General features: G+C 42.8%; 1 protein-coding gene across 2 annotated transcripts in view; it reads left to right on the top strand.

The window, feature by feature from the left end:
• The window catches only part of ERICH3 (glutamate rich 3), a 68,209-nt gene extending 49,956 nt beyond the window's left edge, over window positions 1-18,253 (top strand). For both annotated transcript variants that reach the window (XM_075003354.1, XM_075003353.1), the window contains exons 13-15: window positions 5,401-5,538; window positions 11,747-13,803; window positions 14,816-18,253. In XM_075003354.1, the coding sequence (XP_074859455.1) occupies window positions 5,401-5,538; window positions 11,747-13,785 (2,177 nt within the window). In that variant the 3' untranslated portion in view covers window positions 13,786-13,803; window positions 14,816-18,253. The remainder of the gene's footprint in view (window positions 1-5,400; window positions 5,539-11,746; window positions 13,804-14,815) is intronic.
• The last annotated feature ends 502 nt before the right edge of the window (window positions 18,254-18,755 follow it).

Genomic DNA, 18,755 nt, shown 5'->3' with positions numbered 1-18,755 from the left:
TTACCATTCATAACTGAGATGGCATTTTGATACAGTATGAGAAGTTCTTAGTGTATACTGTAAAACGGTTAGATTGTAGTTTTGATCTGTGTGCCAAATAACCAGCAGTGATGTGTTGTGAGTTCTTTGCTTGATATTATGAAGTATTCCAATGTATGGTTTGGCTATTCTTTTTGTGTTTCTATCAGTCATGGGGGCAATATGTGATTAATTTTTCCCCATGGACTGCAGTACCCTTACGTTGGACATCTTCTGTAATTTTATAAAGCTCAGTCCTGTTCATATGACAAGATTGGAAGACCTAGAGGATTCATATGCCAGCTCAGATGAACTGGTTTGTAATTCTTGTAATTCCAATTTCCATAAGGACCCCTTAAAATCTCTTGTATATTGTGGTGCAGTGCGCAGGCAACCAAACTGGGAGTCCACAGACATGGTCTTCCATTCTGTCACAGACTCTCTCTCTGACCATGAGCAAACCACTTAACCTCCACGGGCCTCCGTTTGGCTGTTTGTAAAAAGGGGATATTAATGTTCCAGCCCCACTGCTATGGAGGGACGTTTTGGGGGCTGGGCAAATTACAGTTTATAGTTGTACCCATATGAATAAGACTGTTCGGGATTGCATATTTGCGTGGGAAGGAAGTTACGTATTTGGCATGAAATTTCATGTGGAGTGTTTTCTGAAAAGACTGGGAATGTCCCTGTAAAGTAATGAAATGGCCTTCTGTAGTGATGCATAACTGTATTTTGGATGTCAGTTTTGCAGTGGAGTATGTAAAGATCTCAGTTAGTTTTAATAGCTGTTTGTGTTTTGTCCCTGTTGCTTTCTGTTTGAGTGCAGCATGTATCAAATAGCACTGCTTGTGCAAAGCAAACCCTGTAGAATGCTTTGCTGTATTATTTGCAAGTCTTGTGGTGTTAGATTGCTTTGGATTGCACTGCACTTTGGCTTTGCTCTATTATGCATTCAAAATTGTAAAAAGGGGATAATTTAGTATTCATGGATAACATTGAATTATTTATAGTGTTTCTCAAAACTTTCCTTTTACTTGTGTGAGGCACCTCAGCTTAAGCAGTTTCACCATTAGACTGTTAGATGAGTATTAAGTGGGGTTGAAGATTGAAGTCATTAGCAAGCATGCATATAGAATAAAGTGCTGTAATAAAGGAAAGGGAAGAAAGGGATAATCATATGTGCTGAGCTAATGACCTGCCATGGTTTTGGCACAAAATAAGACCATTGTCCTTATTCGATCAAATTCCTGGGTGCTGATATTAATGCATAATTTTATACTGTAGTTATAGTTTTGAATGAATATAGCATTTGGGATGGCTTCTGTTTTTAGAAAGGCTTATTTCAGTTGCCAGGATGAGGATGCCAGATGGGGTAAGTGTAGTACTGATAAAAGAATATATATTTTTCCATCAAAATACAGCATTGTCAGTGCCTGGAGAATGTCTAAGATTCAGGGGCCAAATAGGGAAAACAAGGGCTATGCGGCCAAAAATAATAATTTAATCATAGAAGGTAGAAATACAAAAGTAGGTCCTATCCAATCCAGCTCCCTGCCCACTACAGGATACTCATGGTGAATTTGGGAGAAGATACAGAATTTGTCAAGGAAGAGCATGTGAGTAATGGTTGAATAAGGGCCTTTTTGTAAGGACACTACCGTTGAGAAAAAAGGATTTGACGGATAGTACCTGGCACCTTGTCAATCAAACTTTCCTTAGGGCCTGACCCCACAATCTCCCCCTACTCACTAATCTAGCAAAATACTGGGCCAGTCCGGAAAATTGTTGCGTTGCACCCACTTCCAGAGAAAACCTGCTTCGCTCTCGCTGGCTAACATCTAGAAGGAGTTGCAAAATTAGGCTCTTAGCTCTCTTCTGCACATGAGTTCCTTTGGTTAGTTGCCAACATTCTGTAGAAGATGGGTAGGTAATTTTTGATGGGGAGGTCATTTTGAGCTGCTTGGTGCTGCAGCAGGCAAGGAGCCTGCCTGAAGGTCCTGGCAGGCCAGATCCAAAGGCTTGGTGGGCTGTATCAGGCCCACAGGCTGTATTTTGCCCACCTTTCCTATAGAAAGTAGTCGCCACTGCTCTTCCCCCTGTATCTGGTGTTCCTACCCTGCCCTGGTGGTTGGTAGCAGATACTGTGCTACTGTTGGTAGCAAATTGACTACGCTGCTGCCAACCTGTCTGATTCTAGGTGTTGCAGAAATAGTCCTCAGAGGTTAATTTACATGAAAAGAAATTCATAAGAGGAAACACTGGTCAGGGCTTATTCAGTTGCTGCCTGAGTCTGGGAAAGGCATCATAAATGTGAGAGTTAGAATTGGTAGAAGGCATGTAAATACCTGCTGTGTATTTTCTGATCTTGTGGATTTTGTGACAAAGAGATATCACTCATCCCAAGAGACAGAATTACTGTGTGCTGTATTTATCAGCCTGCTTTGGGCTTTATATTCTGATTGATTCCCAGTGCTCCCTTTTGTCGAACATGTAACAAGGGCAGTAAGCTGGGATGAGTGGGAGCTGCCAGCTAATCAACAGGTAAGACTCTGCCTTGAAATGCTGCAGCATGGTTTAGCAGCAAGGGAGGTTTAGGTTGGACATTAGGAAAAACTACCTGTTAGGGTGATTAGACACTGGAATAAGTTGCCTAGGGAGGTTGTGGAAGCTCCACCACCGAAGATATTAAAGAGTAGGTTAGATAGACCTCTATCAGGGTGGTGTAGATGGTGCTTGGTCCTGACCTGAGGGCAGGGGACTGGACTCAATGACCTCTCAAGGTCCCTTCCAGTTCTAGTGTTCTATGTTTCTGTGGTTGTGTCATGTCCAGATAACTCCAAGAAAATGGAGTGGCTTCACATTGGGGCTAGTATATTATTTAACCAGAATGCAAGTGGGTGAAGGCCAGGCCTGGGGAGAAAGAACAGAAATGCTGGGGAGAAAGATAGCAAGACAGCTGAGAGGTGGGGAAGAGGTGAGAATAAACAAGCGTGAGGAAGAAAAACAATAATCTAATCACAGAGTTACAGAGAGGAAGGACCTAGTAAGTGCCATCCAGTCTACGTCCTGCCCGCATGGGACTGTTTCCAAGGTTCCTATTGTTTGTTCAGTCTCTATTTATAAGCTGTAAGTGGCGGTGTCTCTCATTTCCTGTGGGAAACTGATCATCCTTAGAAAGCTTTCCCTGCCAGTCCGACAAAATTTGTCTTTCCTTGACTTTGTCCTATTTCAGGCTGTGTCTACACTATAAAAATAACTTTTAAGTTACTTACTTCGAAGTACAACTTTGAAGTAAGCAACTTTGAAGCTGAGCGTTTACGCACACCCTACTTTGCAGTTAAACTTTGAAGTAGGGCACTACTCCATTCCCAGGAATGGAGTAAAGAGTTTGAAGTTGGGCTCCCTACTTTGAAGTTAACTTTGAAGGAAGGGAAAATGTGTGTAGACTCTCCACTGGCTACTTCGAAGTAGTGCCTAACTTTGAAGTTAACTTTGACGTTAGTTTCTAGCGTAAACACACCCTCAGAAAAGGAAGTAGGGAGAAGGGGCAGCAGTGGAGAACAAGGAAGCCCACGGGAAATGCAAAAGAGGAAGGGGAAAGGAAAGAAAGTAGAATGGTAAGATGTAGACAGAGAGTCAGGGGAAAAAGATAAGCGAGGAGGAGTTTGACTACAGGTTGAACCTCTCTAATCAGGTACCCTTGGGACTTGATTGGTGCCACACGAGAGAATTTGCCAGTATTAGCTAGCAGCATTACTAACGCTTCCACTCTTGGAAGATGTGTAGGGGTAAACACTCTTAGAAAACATTTAGGGGTAAGTTACAGCTAAACAATAGCACAAAACACTGAGAGCCAGGGCTCATGACTGAAAACAAACTTTGTGAGACCACAGGAAACTTGGCCACACCCATGGTTAGCTGGTTTTCCAGCTAACTAAAATCATTCTGGGTTATGGAGTTTGCTGGATGAAAGAGTTTTGGATTAGAGAGGTTCAGCCTGTAGCGACTTCCACTGGCCTTCCTAACCTCCACTGAGAACCACTCTGCTCTGGTATAGCTATGATCTGAAGAAGTGGATCTGTCCCACAAAAGCTCATCACCTAATAAATTATTTTGTTAGTCTTTAAAGTGCTACTGGACAGCTTTTTTGTTTTGACAGTTGGATTGTCACCTTTAGTGCTTCTGACAGAGTCTTTCACTGCCATGAGTAATTCTGAAATACTGGGCACCTTAACCCTGTTATATCTACTGATAGATATTGTGGTTTGTGGATTGTTGGTGTTCATTCTCCAGTCTCAAAAGCATCACTAGCTATTATTTTCCATTCATTGGTAGGAGAAACCTCTTCTGTCCATACACTCCCTCCTCCCAGGGGTTTTATTTTTCTCACAGAGCAATTTTCTTTTCTTTTTTTAGCATTCTCCATAAAAGCAGTAGCATTATCTGCAAGCAGGATAGTTCCTTCCTTTGGTCTGAAAATTGGACAACATTGACAGAAATGTAGTGTTCTTAATACATCTCCCTCAATAAAAATTAAACACAATATAGTCATATTATGACTCTTCAAATGGAAGCTACAGTTGTAGTAACCTGCTTGGTATTTGGAGGGATAAGCCCAGTTTGCAGGAGGGAAGAAGTAGGAGGAGGCATCAGGAAGTTAGTCTGTGAGCACAGCTAAAATCAACACGAGCTACCATTGTCCTTCTTTGTTAAATAGCGTAGTTTAGAAGCATGTGATCTTCTAATTTTACTCTTTAGCATATGATACGTGAAACACTGCTAGAAGGAATAGCACAACCTCCACTATAATGCTACAAATGTCATGCTAATAATCCTGTCTATCAAACAAAATCTTAAACATCATAGTTTGTTGCTGTTAGGTGAAGCAAATATTTCTCTGGATTTACATTCCCCTATTACTGTGTCTCTAGATAAGACTATGTCTTCAGTCTGAGGAATTTTACAAATAATCAGAAATGAATATGGAGACTTTAGTGTGTAAAAATATGGTGTAAGATTTTTTTTTAGAAAAGAAGCACAGGACAATAAAACGTTTCTGGTAATCGAACAGTTTTTTTGTTTGTGCATGTACCGTTTAACAAAGGAAGTTTTGTGTCTTTGTGATGTTTTTGTGGCTGGCTTCCTGCATGTATGTTTGTAGATCCACCTGCATGAGTTTTTATAATGGTTTGCCGTTTGATTTTACTATACTTCAAAACATTATCACTGGTGAATGCTTGCTGGATTTTAATTAACCCTGCACTGAGAAGATTGCTTTGTTTAAGCCAATTTCAGACAACTGAATGATTCCGTTTCCCCATATGCTTTTGGTTATTTCTCTTCTTTGCTCCTTGTTTAGTAATTATGTGATATTTTTTAAAGATTGTAAATCAGTCCAAGAGAAAATAACAGAGGCAATTGAAAAGAATCATCACTTGAGTTCTGAACCTGAGCCCAGTGATTCCAGTACAGATGAAGAAGAGGAGAACTTAACAAGTACAGCTCATGATCTAAAAGAAGGTGAGGTCAATTAATAGGATCAGGGACCTGGGTTAAACTTCATTCTGCATTGAAAAGCCCCTTAAAGAACAGCTAGTTCCTTCTTTCACTTTCCTTTTCTCACTTGCATGTCTGCCTTCTGTTTTTCTTTTCTTTCCTTCCTTGAATAAAATCATGGGTCTGATTAATTAGCCTCTAGAGCTGTGAAGCTTGCAAAAGTGAGGCAATTTAGGGGCTACCAGTGATTCTGGATAAATAGTTCAGGCCAAGAAAAAGTGATTGCTAGTAGAGACTGCTGCAAAAAAATAGGAATCTGGTAAGTTTCACTTTGGTTCCAACCTGTCAACTCTCAGATGCCTGGAATGTTCTTTCCCAAAGAGGGAAAGAATTCACTGGTAGAGTAATGATGCTTCAGTATCTCAAGGAATACTAGAGTGTTTTACATTGGGAGAATGCTTGCACTGGGAGTTTCTAACCCATCAGAAATAAGTTCTATTCACTAGAGCAAACAATTTTTAAAATGTCAGGTGATTTTGGGTGCCAGGTTTTGGATACCTTAAAGAAGCTTGTTTGTCAGGTGGCCTAGGTTGGACACTTGGGCTACGTCTACACAACAACCTTATTTCAAAATAAGATATATAAGAAAATATCTTATTTCAAAATAACACAACCACACACAAAATGCATTTTGCAATAGCACCCAGCTATTGCAAAATAACAATTCCGGACGCATAGCACTCTTTTGAAATAGTGCCATTAGAACCCATTATGTCTTATTTAGAAATAGTGCTCATCCAGAGGGAGGAAGGATGGCTCAGTGGTTTGAGCATTGGCCTGCTAAACCAAGGGTTGTGAATTCAATCTTTGAGGGGGCCATTTAGAGATCTGGGGCAAAAAGAGTTAAAAATTTTCCATCAGAGTGAAAGGTCCTGCTGTGAGTGCAGGAGACTGGATGCAATGACCTCTCAAGGTCCCTTCCAGTTCTGTGAGATAGGCTCTATTAAATGAATGTAGATGTGCCTATTTCAAAATAGCAAGTTCAGAATACACATTATTCCTCATAGAGGCCGTGTCTACTCTAGCCCAAAACTTTGAAATGGCCATTTTGAAATTTACTAATGAAGCACTGAAATACATATTCAAGGCCTCATTAGCATGCTGGCAGCGGCGGCACTTCAAAATTGACGCGGCTTGCCGACGTGCGGCTCGTCCAGACGGGGCTCCTTTTTGAAAGGACCCTGACAACTTTGAAATCTCCTTATTCCTAACAGCAGATAGGTATAAGGGGATTTCGAAGTTCCTGGGGTCCTTTCGAAAAGGAGCCCCGTCTGGATGAGCCATGCGGCAGCGAGCCATATCAATTTCAAAGTACTGCGGCTGTCAGCATTCTAATGAGGTGCTGAATATGTATTTCAACGCTTCATTAGTAAACTTTGAAATGGCCATTTGCGTGGCCATTTCGAAGTTTTGGGCTAGTGTAGATGTAGCCAGAATGAGGTTTATCAGACTCAGAATAATACACCCACTATTTCAATTTTATTTTGAAACCGCATATGCATTATTTAGACACTGCCAAAGTTACTTTGAAATAACTGCTTTGTAGATATTGCCCCAGAGACTGAGATACACAAAGGCTGTAATGACTACCTGAAATCTTGTCCTAGATGTTTGCCTAGCTTTATTACACAAGACATTGCTTTTAGGTATTAGCAAATGGGGATTGGTTTGTGAGTAAAGCACATAGATTTAGACATTTACAATGAAACACATTTGGCTACTCAAATAAGTATAGACAATTTTTCCATAAGGTGAATAATGCAGTTCTTTGTGATAATACCTTTGTTTACTCCTGTGCTTCTCCTTTGTGCATTACAGAAGCTTTCTTCTGTTCTGCTCCCCATAGATACATCTTTCGGATTTCAAGAATTGCCAGGTTTGATTACGCTGTTCTGTGAACTTTATAGACAATGGTAGAGAGATGCCATCAACACTTCAGCTCCCAGAATTTTTGCTGAAGACTGTTAAATTATACAGGCACATGAGCCAAAAATCACTGTATTTTAGTGGAATCTAGTATGTTTTGAAAATTAACCTATAAATATAGAGCCTAATTATTAAAAACAATTACTAATGAACAGTGGGTGTCTGGCAAAATTACCCTGGACCTTGTTTTCTTAAAAATATAGCCAGAATAACACTAATTAAAGAACAAAAATGGTTTGTAACACATCAGTCTATTGAAAGACCTTATGTTTATACCTGGATTTTGTCCATTTCCTAACTCAATATAGTGTTAGTTGCTGGTTGCCATTATGTTGCCACATGGAATCAAAGTGGCTTCAAAGAGCTGAATTGCTGCATTCAAACACCCCAGTTGTCCTTTGCAGCCCCCAACAGATAATAAAACACTCTCTGGGCCTGAATCTGTGCTCACATTCTAGAGAACAACTTTGAAGTCAGTGGAGTAACATTGACGTAGACCACCTTGAGGTCAGAATCCAGCCCTTAGGGTTTCATCCCAATTGAACAAAGGAGCCATCTTTCAATAGGAGATAACAGGTGACTCTTGTACAATGGGACCAAAACTAAAGACGGTTGATAGAACTGACTTTGCCTACAGTGCACACTGAGCCCAGTTTTGGCTCGTGCTAAGAGGAAGTGTGTATGTGTGTGCATATACATGTGTTTTCTGGGTGGCAAAACATCCTCTGCCCTCGCTTGCACTGCCTTGCCATGTAATGCTAGCTGGACTTTTGAATGAGATGCGTACAGAGTGCAAGCTAGTCTTGGGAGAGGTCCCTCTCATGAAAGTACCTAGTTGACTGACTGGTTTAAATGCCTTTCCATAATACTTACCGTTTATCTTTTCTGCCTTTGAAAAAAAACAAATATTAGTAGCTTCTGTCCTGTGGATCAGTTATAGATTAAGAACAAAATACTGAATTCGACCTGAGCAGGGGCAAAGGAAGAACGTCTCCACAAGCTCTTTTGGCAGAGGAGGAAAGGACACGGAATATGCAGTCTGCAGTCCCCAAAACTGAATGCTGTTATAATTGGGTGATGGTGACACTAAACTGCCTTCATTGTGATCACAGCAGCCAGTCTTTTTTTAACATAAGGGCATGGGCAGCGAGTTATGTGGGCAAGAGGTTCTCAGGCACCATGAATATTCAAGACTTGGGGGGCAACATTAACTGCAACACAGCCTGAATATCACTGTAATGTCATTAAAGTGAACTAAAACTCATTAGATTATCCCCTAAGTGCTCCAGCCAGATGTGTACCCAGAAGCCACCTGCTACAAGACAGGCCCAACAAGGAAAACAACAGAATACCACTGGCCATCACATACAGCCCCCAGCTAAAGCCTCTCCAGCACATCATCAGTGACTGCAACCCATCCTGGACAATGATCCTTCACTCTCGCAGACCTTGGAAGGCAGGCCGGTCCTTGCCTACAGACAACCTGAAAACCTGAAACAAATTCTCATCAGCAACTATAGACCACACCGCAGTGACTCTAAACCTGGAACTAATCCCTTCAACAAACCTCGGTGCCAACTCTGCTCACATATCTACACCAGTGAGATCATCACAGGACCTAACCACATCAATCATACGATCAGGAGCTCTTTCACCTGCACATTGGCTAATATAATATACGCCATCATGTGCCAACAATGCCCCACTGTAATTTACATTGGCCAAACTGGACAGTCTCTACGTAAAAGAATAAATGGGCATAAATCAGACACCAGGAACGATAACATACAAAAACCTGTAGGAGAACACTTCAGTTTCCCTGGACACTCAGTAACAGGTTTAAAAGTAGCAGTCCTACAGCAAAAAAACTTCAAAAATAAACTCTAAAGAGAAACTACAGAGCTGCAATTCATTTGCAAATTTGATACCATCAACCAAGGATTCATCAGAGACTGGGAGTGGTTGGCCCATTACAAAAGCAGTTTCTCTGCTCTTGATGTTCACATCTGTATATTAGCTACTGATAATGGGCCATATACACCCTGACTGATGTGACCTGATTTCTCCTCTCTTGATGTTCACAACTCCACATTCATTGCTTACAATGGGCCACATCCTCCATGAATGAACAGACCTTGTCAACTCTGGCTCTCCCCTTGACTGAGATTCCCTCTTTAAACTCTCCTCTGAAACACCCTCACTCATGCATCTGACGAAGCGGGTCTTTGCCCATGAAAGCTTATGCTTCAAAATATCTGTTAGTCTGTAAGTTGCCACAGAACTTCTTGTTGTTTTTGAAGATACAGACTAACTCAGCTACCCCTCTGATATAAAAGTAGAGGCAATTCTTGATTTAGTCCAAAGTGGAGCACAGGATCTTGCCCAGGAGGTGGATAGCTGGACTTCTTGGAAATAGCAAATCAGTTAAATTTTACATCTCAATGGTGGGAAAAACACCACAGCAGCCCAGCACCGTGACATTTAATTTCAGAAGGGTGAACTATGGAAAATGAGATTAGATAAACAGAAATTAAAAAGTACAGTGTCAAAAGTGAAATTCCTGAAAGCTTCATGGAAACTTTTCTAAGACACCATAATAAAGGCTCAACTTAAATGTATGCCCCAAATTAAAAAAAAAAACAAAACAACAACATAGTAAGAGAACCAAAAAGTGCCACCGTGGCTTAACAAACAAATAAAAGAAACAGTGAGAAATAAAAGGCATTGTTTAAAAAATGGAAGTTAAATCCTCGTGAAAAAAATAGGTGCATAATCGCTATCAAATAAAGTATAAAAATATAAGTAGGAAGGCCAAAAACAATTTGAAGAACACCCAGCCTAAAACTCAAAAAGTAATAGCAACACTTTAAGTATATCAGAAGCAGGAAGTCTGCAAAATAAATCCCTCCAAGAGCCCCTTTCTCTTTCTCCACCTATCCCTGATCTCTGTCTAGAAATGGTGACCAGCTGTCCTGACATAAAGGGGCCATCTCAACAGTAGGGTTTTTTCCTTATATATGCAACTATATTCCCCCTTCCTCAGAGAAGTGCCCTGATTTTTCACACTTTCCCTCTTCTCTTGCCCCTCCATAACACTCAGTTTCTCAAGTATTTCACTGCTGCCATCCCGTTCCCCCTATGCTTTCAGCCTCTCCAGTGGCACAAGGCTTCCCTTGGTTTCTGCTGCAATGGACTGCTTACAGCCCTCTGAGCTCAGTATCACCTATAGGGCAGGGTGGAGCACTGCAGCATGCGAGTTAGGTCACCAATTCCTCTCTTGTCAGTGCTGCTCTAGTGTGAGGAAAGTGACTCTAGGGAGTTGGCCACGCAGATGGACGTTTCAGGAGGAACCACATGGAGAAGACAAGAGCCCATCTGTGTTCTGGTGCTAAGGCATTGACTTACAGAGCATTGTGCTTCAGGCCAGGGATCTGAACCATCTCTACGCAGACATTTCAGAGAAAGGCTCATGCAGCTTGGTGCTCTGAATAAATGTTTAGGCCCAGACAGGCTAAACAAGGCACTGATGGAGGGCTGTGGAGATACAAGAAGCTGACAGGAGAATAAATCAAAGAAAGTCAGGGATTATGGGCAGGGTGGCCTTCCCCCTCCCTTTTGCTTTTTTATGAGTGCCACCAGAGCAGTATCTGGAAAGCATCATTCTTTTGTTTCCTATGGCATTTAGGCCAGTTTTTCAAAAATATAGCCTTATCCTAAATTGTGTGTACATGTACAAGTGCACTAGCACAAATAAGAAACTGTACTTGCCAAGAACTTCATCTTGCACCATTGAATTCGGTGAGTGCTTTGGCCATTGACTTCCAAGAGGACAGGCACAGATCCCAGACATGCATAAGTCATTACCCATTTTGCATGGACCGCTGTATATTTTGTCTCCGGTACATGCTTGTTTTGCATGAGTAAAGTAGCACCTGTTTTGAATATATAAATCTTAGTGCCACGCCTATGGCTACCTTTCTCTGTGTACCCTGAGGTCACATCTTGACCATGCAACATGATTTTTGTTTCAATTATTTGTTCCTGATGCCAGAATGACAGCATTGGAAACAGTCAGAGGACAGTGCATCATGGGAAGCAGCAGGCCAAGTCCCTTGCTGCCCACATCACCCAGGCTAAAATCCTATTACTGATTTGGAATGATGGAATCTCTAATAATCACTTCATAAAGAGCCTTAACATTAACATAATTATCACAATGAAACTAATGTTTGGATTATTTCCTCAGATGGAGCTTTCTTGGCAGAAGCATATGAAAAACAGAAGGCAGCAGAGCAAGTGGTACAAGAAGTGCAGATGGCAAATGAGCAAAAAACACTGGTGGAGAAAGAGGAGTTTGTAGCTGAGGATGGTGCCCCTGACACTGAAGAGGCAGGCAAGGAAACAGGTCTGAATGCAGATTTGCTGGCCATGAAAGAAGCAGGAGCTATGATGGGACAGACAGTGGACAATGTACTTACAGTAAAAGAAGAAGCGTCTGAGGAGAAGGCAGTCATGGAAGAAGATCTGGAAGGGAGTAGGGCAGGAAAGGAAATGACATTTGAGGGAGAACAAGTCTCTGAGGGAAATGTAGCTATGGAGGAAGAAGTTGATGAAGGAGAGGAGGCAGTGGAAAAGGCAGCATATGAGGGGAGGGTGGTGGAGGAAGGATCAGCTGGAGGAGAGGAGGTGGCTGAGGAGGTGCCTGAGGGAGAGGAGGCCATAGGGGAAGCAGCATTTGAGGCAGAAGAGGTTGTGGGGATGGCAGAATACATGAAAAAGGAAGATGTGGAGGAGCCAGTTGCTGAGGCAGAGAAGGCTATTGGGAGGGCAGACTCTGCAGGAAAGGGAGATCCAGAAGGGATAGAATTGGAAGGAGAGGAGGTTGTGGAGGAGGCGGTTTCTGAGGGACAGGAGGCTGTGGGAGAGACAGAATATGTTCTGGAGGAGTCAGTAGCATCAGTAAAGGTTCCTCTAGTGGGAGCAGAAACTGAAATAGAAGAATCAGTAGAATCAAGAGCAGTTCCCACAGGTGAAGCAGTGTCAGAAGTGGAAGAGGCAGTAGCAGAAGAAACATCCGAGGAGGAGGTGGAGGATGTACTGGAAACAATGTCAGAGGAAGGAGAGACAAGAAATAAAACCACTGAAGAAGAGCCAGAAATAGAGGAATCACCACCTCGGAGAGAAGAAACCGCATTGGACAGGGAAATAAAAATGGACCTTGCAACAGAAGAAGGAGCACACAAAGAAGGGGAGAGCATAGTGGAAGCATCTGAAGAGGAAGAAGCAGCAGATGATCCAGAAAGTGAAGAGGAGGTAGTAGATGAAGCAGCATACAGAGGGGAGTTGGTAGCTGAGGAAACAACACATATGGGAGAAAAACTAGTGACAGCTGTTGAGGAGGAGGTGATAGAGGAAGCAGAAGACAAGGTGTTGCCCCAAGTAGCAGTCGCTGAAAAAGAGTTGGTGTTAGAAAAAGAGGTATCTATTGAAGAGGCAATAGATAAATCCACAATAAAAGAGGCAGTAGCAGAGGGAGCAGCAATGAACAGGGTGGTGGTGACTGAGGGGATGGCAATGGAGGAATTGGAGATGGCTGAGGGAGCCACAGAGGAGAGAGCTGTGGTGACTGAGGAGTCAGGAGAGAGAGAGGGAAAAGGGATGTCAGAAATACCAGCCTCTGAGGAGGCAATGTCAGAGGGTGTAGGAGGCAGTGGGAAAGTAATGGGCACTGAAACACCATACCAAGGAGAGGAGATAGTAGAGAAGTGTGGTGAGAGAGGAAGTGCAGAAGTATTATTGGACTGGGAGGTGCAGACAGAGGATGCAGGATGCAAGGAGGGCCAGGAAGAGGAGGAGGCAGGATCAGAGAAGCAGAAGGTGATGACAGAGGAGATAATACCCAATGAAGATATGGGATCAGAAAGAGCATTGCCGGAGGTGGAGAAGATGACACCATCATCTCTGAAGGATGAAGTGGAAGCAGCATGTGAGGCGGAAGGTGTGACACAGGCAGTGGCCAATCACAAGGGTGATGTAGAGAAGGAAGCAGTCCTTGTGGAAGAGATAATGGCAAAAGTGAGACATGCTGATGGGAATGACAGAACAGAGGTGGGAGAGTCAGAGACAATAGAGGAGAAAAGAGAAAAAATAAAAACAGAAAAGACAGAGGCTCTGAATGAATATCCACAGGGGATTCATGGGAATACACATCTGCTTGAAACCCAGCACGGGGAAGAATGCCTGACAGACACCATAGGGACACCCTTTACAGAAGGAAGAAATTAAGGGGCTCCACAGGAGATGGTAAGTATCGGTAAGAGCCAGATTCCTAACTAACAGAGGAATGTTTTTTTTTTACATTCCTTTGTAAGGTGTTCGAAGTTGCTGCACCTCAGCTGTGCTATCAAAGCCCCAGTCCCACTGAATGGTGAAATACTGAACTGTGAGATTTATTTGGAGATAAGTGGCCATGGTTTTCTTCTAACATTTATTATAGTCTTTTCTCTTTCACGTCCAGTGCTTCCTAAGAGTTAGTACTGGAGAGTCAGGAGTGACTTTGAGTTACATTATGAGCAGTCAGAGCTCTGTTAAATGTCTGAATCTTTGTTTGTACTGAGTGAGACTGGCCTCCATGAGTAGTGCCAGGTGTTGTACTGGGACTAGTTACAGGAACAAAAATTATTCTATCCAGTGGGGCCGATAGCCCTGTGAGCACTGGGAAAAGCTGGGAGGGGGGCCCAGCTCTGCATCCCGGAAGGGGCAAGGCTAAGGGCAGCTGGGCAGGGCCAAGAACAGCCAGCCCTTAGCACTACTCTGACCACGGTGCCAGGTTCCATCCCCTCAGAGCCACGTGGAGCAGCACTGCTGCTGCATTTCAAAGGGACCTGGAGTTTCAGCCGCTGTTGCAGTAGCAGCGATGGTGCTCCAAACTGTCAGGTACCTTTGAAACACAAGGTGCTGGGCAACAGCCCCCTACGTGCCCCCTACCATCAGTGGGACTGACCCTAGTGGTTAAGAGGCAATAGATATAGAGGAGATGGCTGAGGGTGCAACAGTGGCTGAGGGGGTGGCCATGGCTGACTGACAGTGATGGGGAGGTGTCGGTGACTGAGAGAGCAGCAATGGAGGGTCTGGCAGTACCAGAGGAGGCAGCACTAGAGGTATGGTGATGGAGGAGGGGCTGACAAAGGAGGAAGCAAGTAAATGAGCAAGAGCAGTAGCTTTGTATGGTCCTGGAACACTAACAACTAAGCACCTCATGATCCTTAATGTACCTGTTTAATATGGAACTAACACTTTCCTTGTTGTTTTCCAGAATGCACTAAAGCTGGACATAATTATCTTGCCTTCGATACAATCGCAGGAAGGGGAAGAAAGACACATCAGAGCATCCTCTACAGTTCCTTCTGTCATCTTATTTTAGTAGTATTTTTTACAGATCACTGTGGCTTTGTGCTGGCTGGGACATTCCCTCCCTCATTTCATTTTACTTTATGAGTAGCATAACGATCTGTTTGTTTACTAGACCATCTCTGGAATGTGCAATAGATGACTGAAATAAGCTTATGCAGCTAGTGTGGGAAATCACATTCCTCTATAGTTCTGCCGACTCTAATAATAAGGCTCTTTCCAAAGCTGTCATGAGTTTCTTTTTGAAATACAGAGAATTCTTATGGTGGTTGAACTCAAATTCTCTCCCCTGTCCCGCCTCATAGAATTCAGTGGGTTTTGTGACAACTAGCGTGAAGGAGGAGGTAGTGGTTTGCTGGCACTTTGTGTTTAATAATACAAAGTGCAAATGTACATGTGGATATATAATTGTACTTATGTGATTGTAACCCCCCACAATTTTTGCATGGCATTTGCATTTGTAGATTGTAAACTCTTCAAGGCAGTGGCTATGCCCACCTGTATGTATATGTGGTTCCCCAGCAGATGGAGGCCTGGATTCTCTGTCTGGAGCATCATGGTGGCATTATAATGTAAACAGTAAATGAGAGTAATAACAATAAGGAACACAATTCTGATCTCACAGAGTGGTGATGCCCCTGGAATTGAAGCCAGTGGGAACTGTGCTATCTAATGGAGGGCAGACGTGGGGGCTGTAAAGACAATTGCTTCCCTGAGTGGAGAAAACATCCAGAGCAGCATGTCAGGATAGGACTTCAGAGAACATTAGACTGGGGAGGAGCCAACACATGGTGGACCTTGGTGCCAATGAAACTTAGGCTCCACATGTTCCCCTGAGCACCAGCTGAGGTGTACAGCACATGGTAGGTGGGCATGCATAGTGCCTTGCTGCTACTGCTCAAAAGCATTGCAAAAAATGCCATCCCTTCTCCACTGCCCCAGAGGCAGGCTCCTACAGCTCCAGGGGCAGTTTGGCTACTCTTAAAGCCCTTAGTGGGCTTGGAAGAGAGCAGGGATCAGGACCTGAGCCATGTGACCTACATGACCGATGGCCTAGCATGAATAGCAAATACACATGAAGCAATAGGTAGGATGAGTAGCTCACAAGGAAATCAAAGGCTGAAATGTTCTCCCAAACCATTCACCCAATGGCTGAATGGCAGAGAAATGGATCCAGCAGGTATATCTGACAGCCAAGGGTCATTGACATTGATGAGATGAATGGGTGGGAATATGTTGCTCAGCTGTACTCAGCCACCTGGCATCACTCAGCTTTATCCACCTCTGGGGCTGCAAATAGTAGAGCCAAGATTGTTTTCCCAGCCATAGTGTTTCTGTGGTGTGTATGCCAATGTTGTTTTTATGAGGCTTACTGAACAGCACCAATCTGTTTCAGTCAGAGAAGGCATTGCCCCTTGGAGCCTACACTCAGATGCCATCACAGTTAGTAAGACCTTGCTGGTGGCTTGCTAGCCTAGCCTGGCTCTGAGGAACTGAGCAAAGCTGCCCTGTCCTGAGTGAGCTCTGGGACCTCGTACGTATGTCAAGGGTGTAGTCCTGTTTATGGTCCCTTTGCAGCCTATGGCTGGCCTGCCCCATTGTGGCTGGACAGTTGTATGGAGTGAGGTGGTGGTGAAAATGGAACCGTGATCTTGCTCCACTGCTTCCTTGCAGAATGCTTTATGCTCCCGTTGATACAGGGGCAGAGCTGTCTCTATTCTCCCCTACATAAAACAACTGGAATTTGTCCTGATCTTTACACAGGCCATGAAAGAGTCAGTTCCTTGTGCCATCTTCCAGTGCGGGCCAGGCAGATTCTGAGGCTAAGGCCTCTGATGGTATGGGCAGTGGCCTGACATTTCCAGAAACATCGTTTCAGTACAGAAAGACACACAAGCTGCAATGAGTGGCCTGAACGAAATAACTAATATGAAAGAGCCCTGATAGATTAGGGTAGAAAAAATGAAAATAAGCCAGTGGATTCCTTCAGAGTAAAAACTGGGAAAAAAAGTGCCATACTTTCCATGTCTGTTATGCAAGTACACAATTACAAACTTCAGATTCAAAAATCTGATGGGTATAGGTATAAACAATAGGCTGGAGTCTCCTGTCACTCATCTTGCTGTCAACCAGTAATAATGCAATGGGTGTGAAGCCAGTGTAAAACTCACAAAAATGAGAGAACACTTTGTAACGGCTGTTTTTCACACTATTAATCAGACCATGCCCTTATCAAAGCCAAGGCTTCCCAGCTTTGCTGGCATCTGTACCGTGACCCAGTCAACACACAACATTTTTAAAAAGCCATCTGAGGCATGCACTCACAATTAGACATTGCTAGAGATGAGAAATACTTCCCTTCTGTATGGCCTCCCATACACAGGGCATGCCACAATGGAATAAAATCAAATGGAAGCTCTGTGCTTCATTATGCTGAATTAGTTTTGGTTTCCACACGGGGTAGTAAATTTAAACACAGTAACGTACTTTGTGTTTGTTTTAAAAGAGAGTTGGATTTGAGTTCCTGGGCCAGAATCTCTAATGAGCACTTTGAGAGAGAAAAGTATCCAAAATAAATCTTCTAAATGCATCTGTTTTAGTAGAAAGGAACATCAAGGGATTAAACAAGATCAAGGGCAGATTATTTTTATATTTGTTGGTAATTTAAATTGAGGCATTGTATCAAGTGAACCTCTGCATTTTAAATCCTTAGTTTTGTACAATTTGTGCACTACTTTCTTTGGAAGTGTGTACCTGTGTTGCAACCCTCTTGGTCTATTTTTATTTAAAGAGTGTTCATGAAATATGAATCAGTGTATTCTGTGGACAAATACTTTTTCACTTTTGTTCAATATTAACAGTAAATGGATGTGATATATTTATGTATTTGACAGATGAATAAATCTGGTATGTTAATTGTACTTTTCTTCATGGCCTTCTGAGAGAGAGTGCCAGAGAGAGAGATGGGTTGGTGGAGGTCGTCTGTCCACACGTGTATGTGCATAGATTCACATATTTGCTTTAGACCATCTAAGTGATGCCATATTTCAGTTTATGCAGCTGTCTGGATTTTTGGTGATATCTTTCATTTAAGAATACTAATGCTTAGCAGTCAGTCAGGGACCTCTTGATGTGGTGGCCTTGCCCCTGGCTGTAGCTGGCTTAGGACCAGGTTTGATACTTCTCCAATGCATTGTACATACATTAACGAATTAATCTTTGTAAGACCTTGTCATGCTGGGTCTTCCAACAGCTGAGTATACCCTTAGTTCCTACCCCCAAGACTATCCACAAACAGCTTGAAAATGTATTACTGTGTTTGAAATGATGATTTTTTTTATGTTGGCAATTTGAAAAAAGAAAGAAAAGAAAAGAAAAAAAAAAGCTCTTTGGTGACCAGTTCTCTGTAAACCTTCAATGGCTGAACCAGGCTGAGGAATTGTGGTTGGCCAAATAAGCCACAGGATACTTGTTGCTCATCTCTGATTGAAGGGGTGCCTGAAGAATTACATCTGTATAAAAATATGGGCATGTTGTGTGAATATTTGTGCCACTAAAATTTTTCACAGTACGGCGTGTGGTAAGAAACAACCATAAGCGCATATAAGGACACAAAGAAATCCATTTAACTGTGATAAATGCCATTGTTCCAGTATTTCTCAGCTCTAGTATGTGCCATTATCCAAATTTTTGGGATAGAGGAAAATGTACAGGAGTAGAATGATGTGCTTGCACGGCAAGAGCCAGGGCTAGAGCTAGCTCTGTTCTGAGTTCACAAAGCTGCCCTGCCTCGTTGGTGATAGTTATTTCACTGAACACAATGGGCTAGATTCAATAAGGAACTT

The sequence above is a fragment of the Carettochelys insculpta genome, chromosome 9 (assembly GCF_033958435.1).
Source record: "Carettochelys insculpta isolate YL-2023 chromosome 9, ASM3395843v1, whole genome shotgun sequence".
NCBI classification, from domain to species: Eukaryota; Metazoa; Chordata; order Testudines; family Carettochelyidae; genus Carettochelys; species Carettochelys insculpta.
The sequence above is the reverse complement of the archived record's forward strand: the minus strand, read 5'-3'. Positions and strand labels throughout refer to the sequence as shown.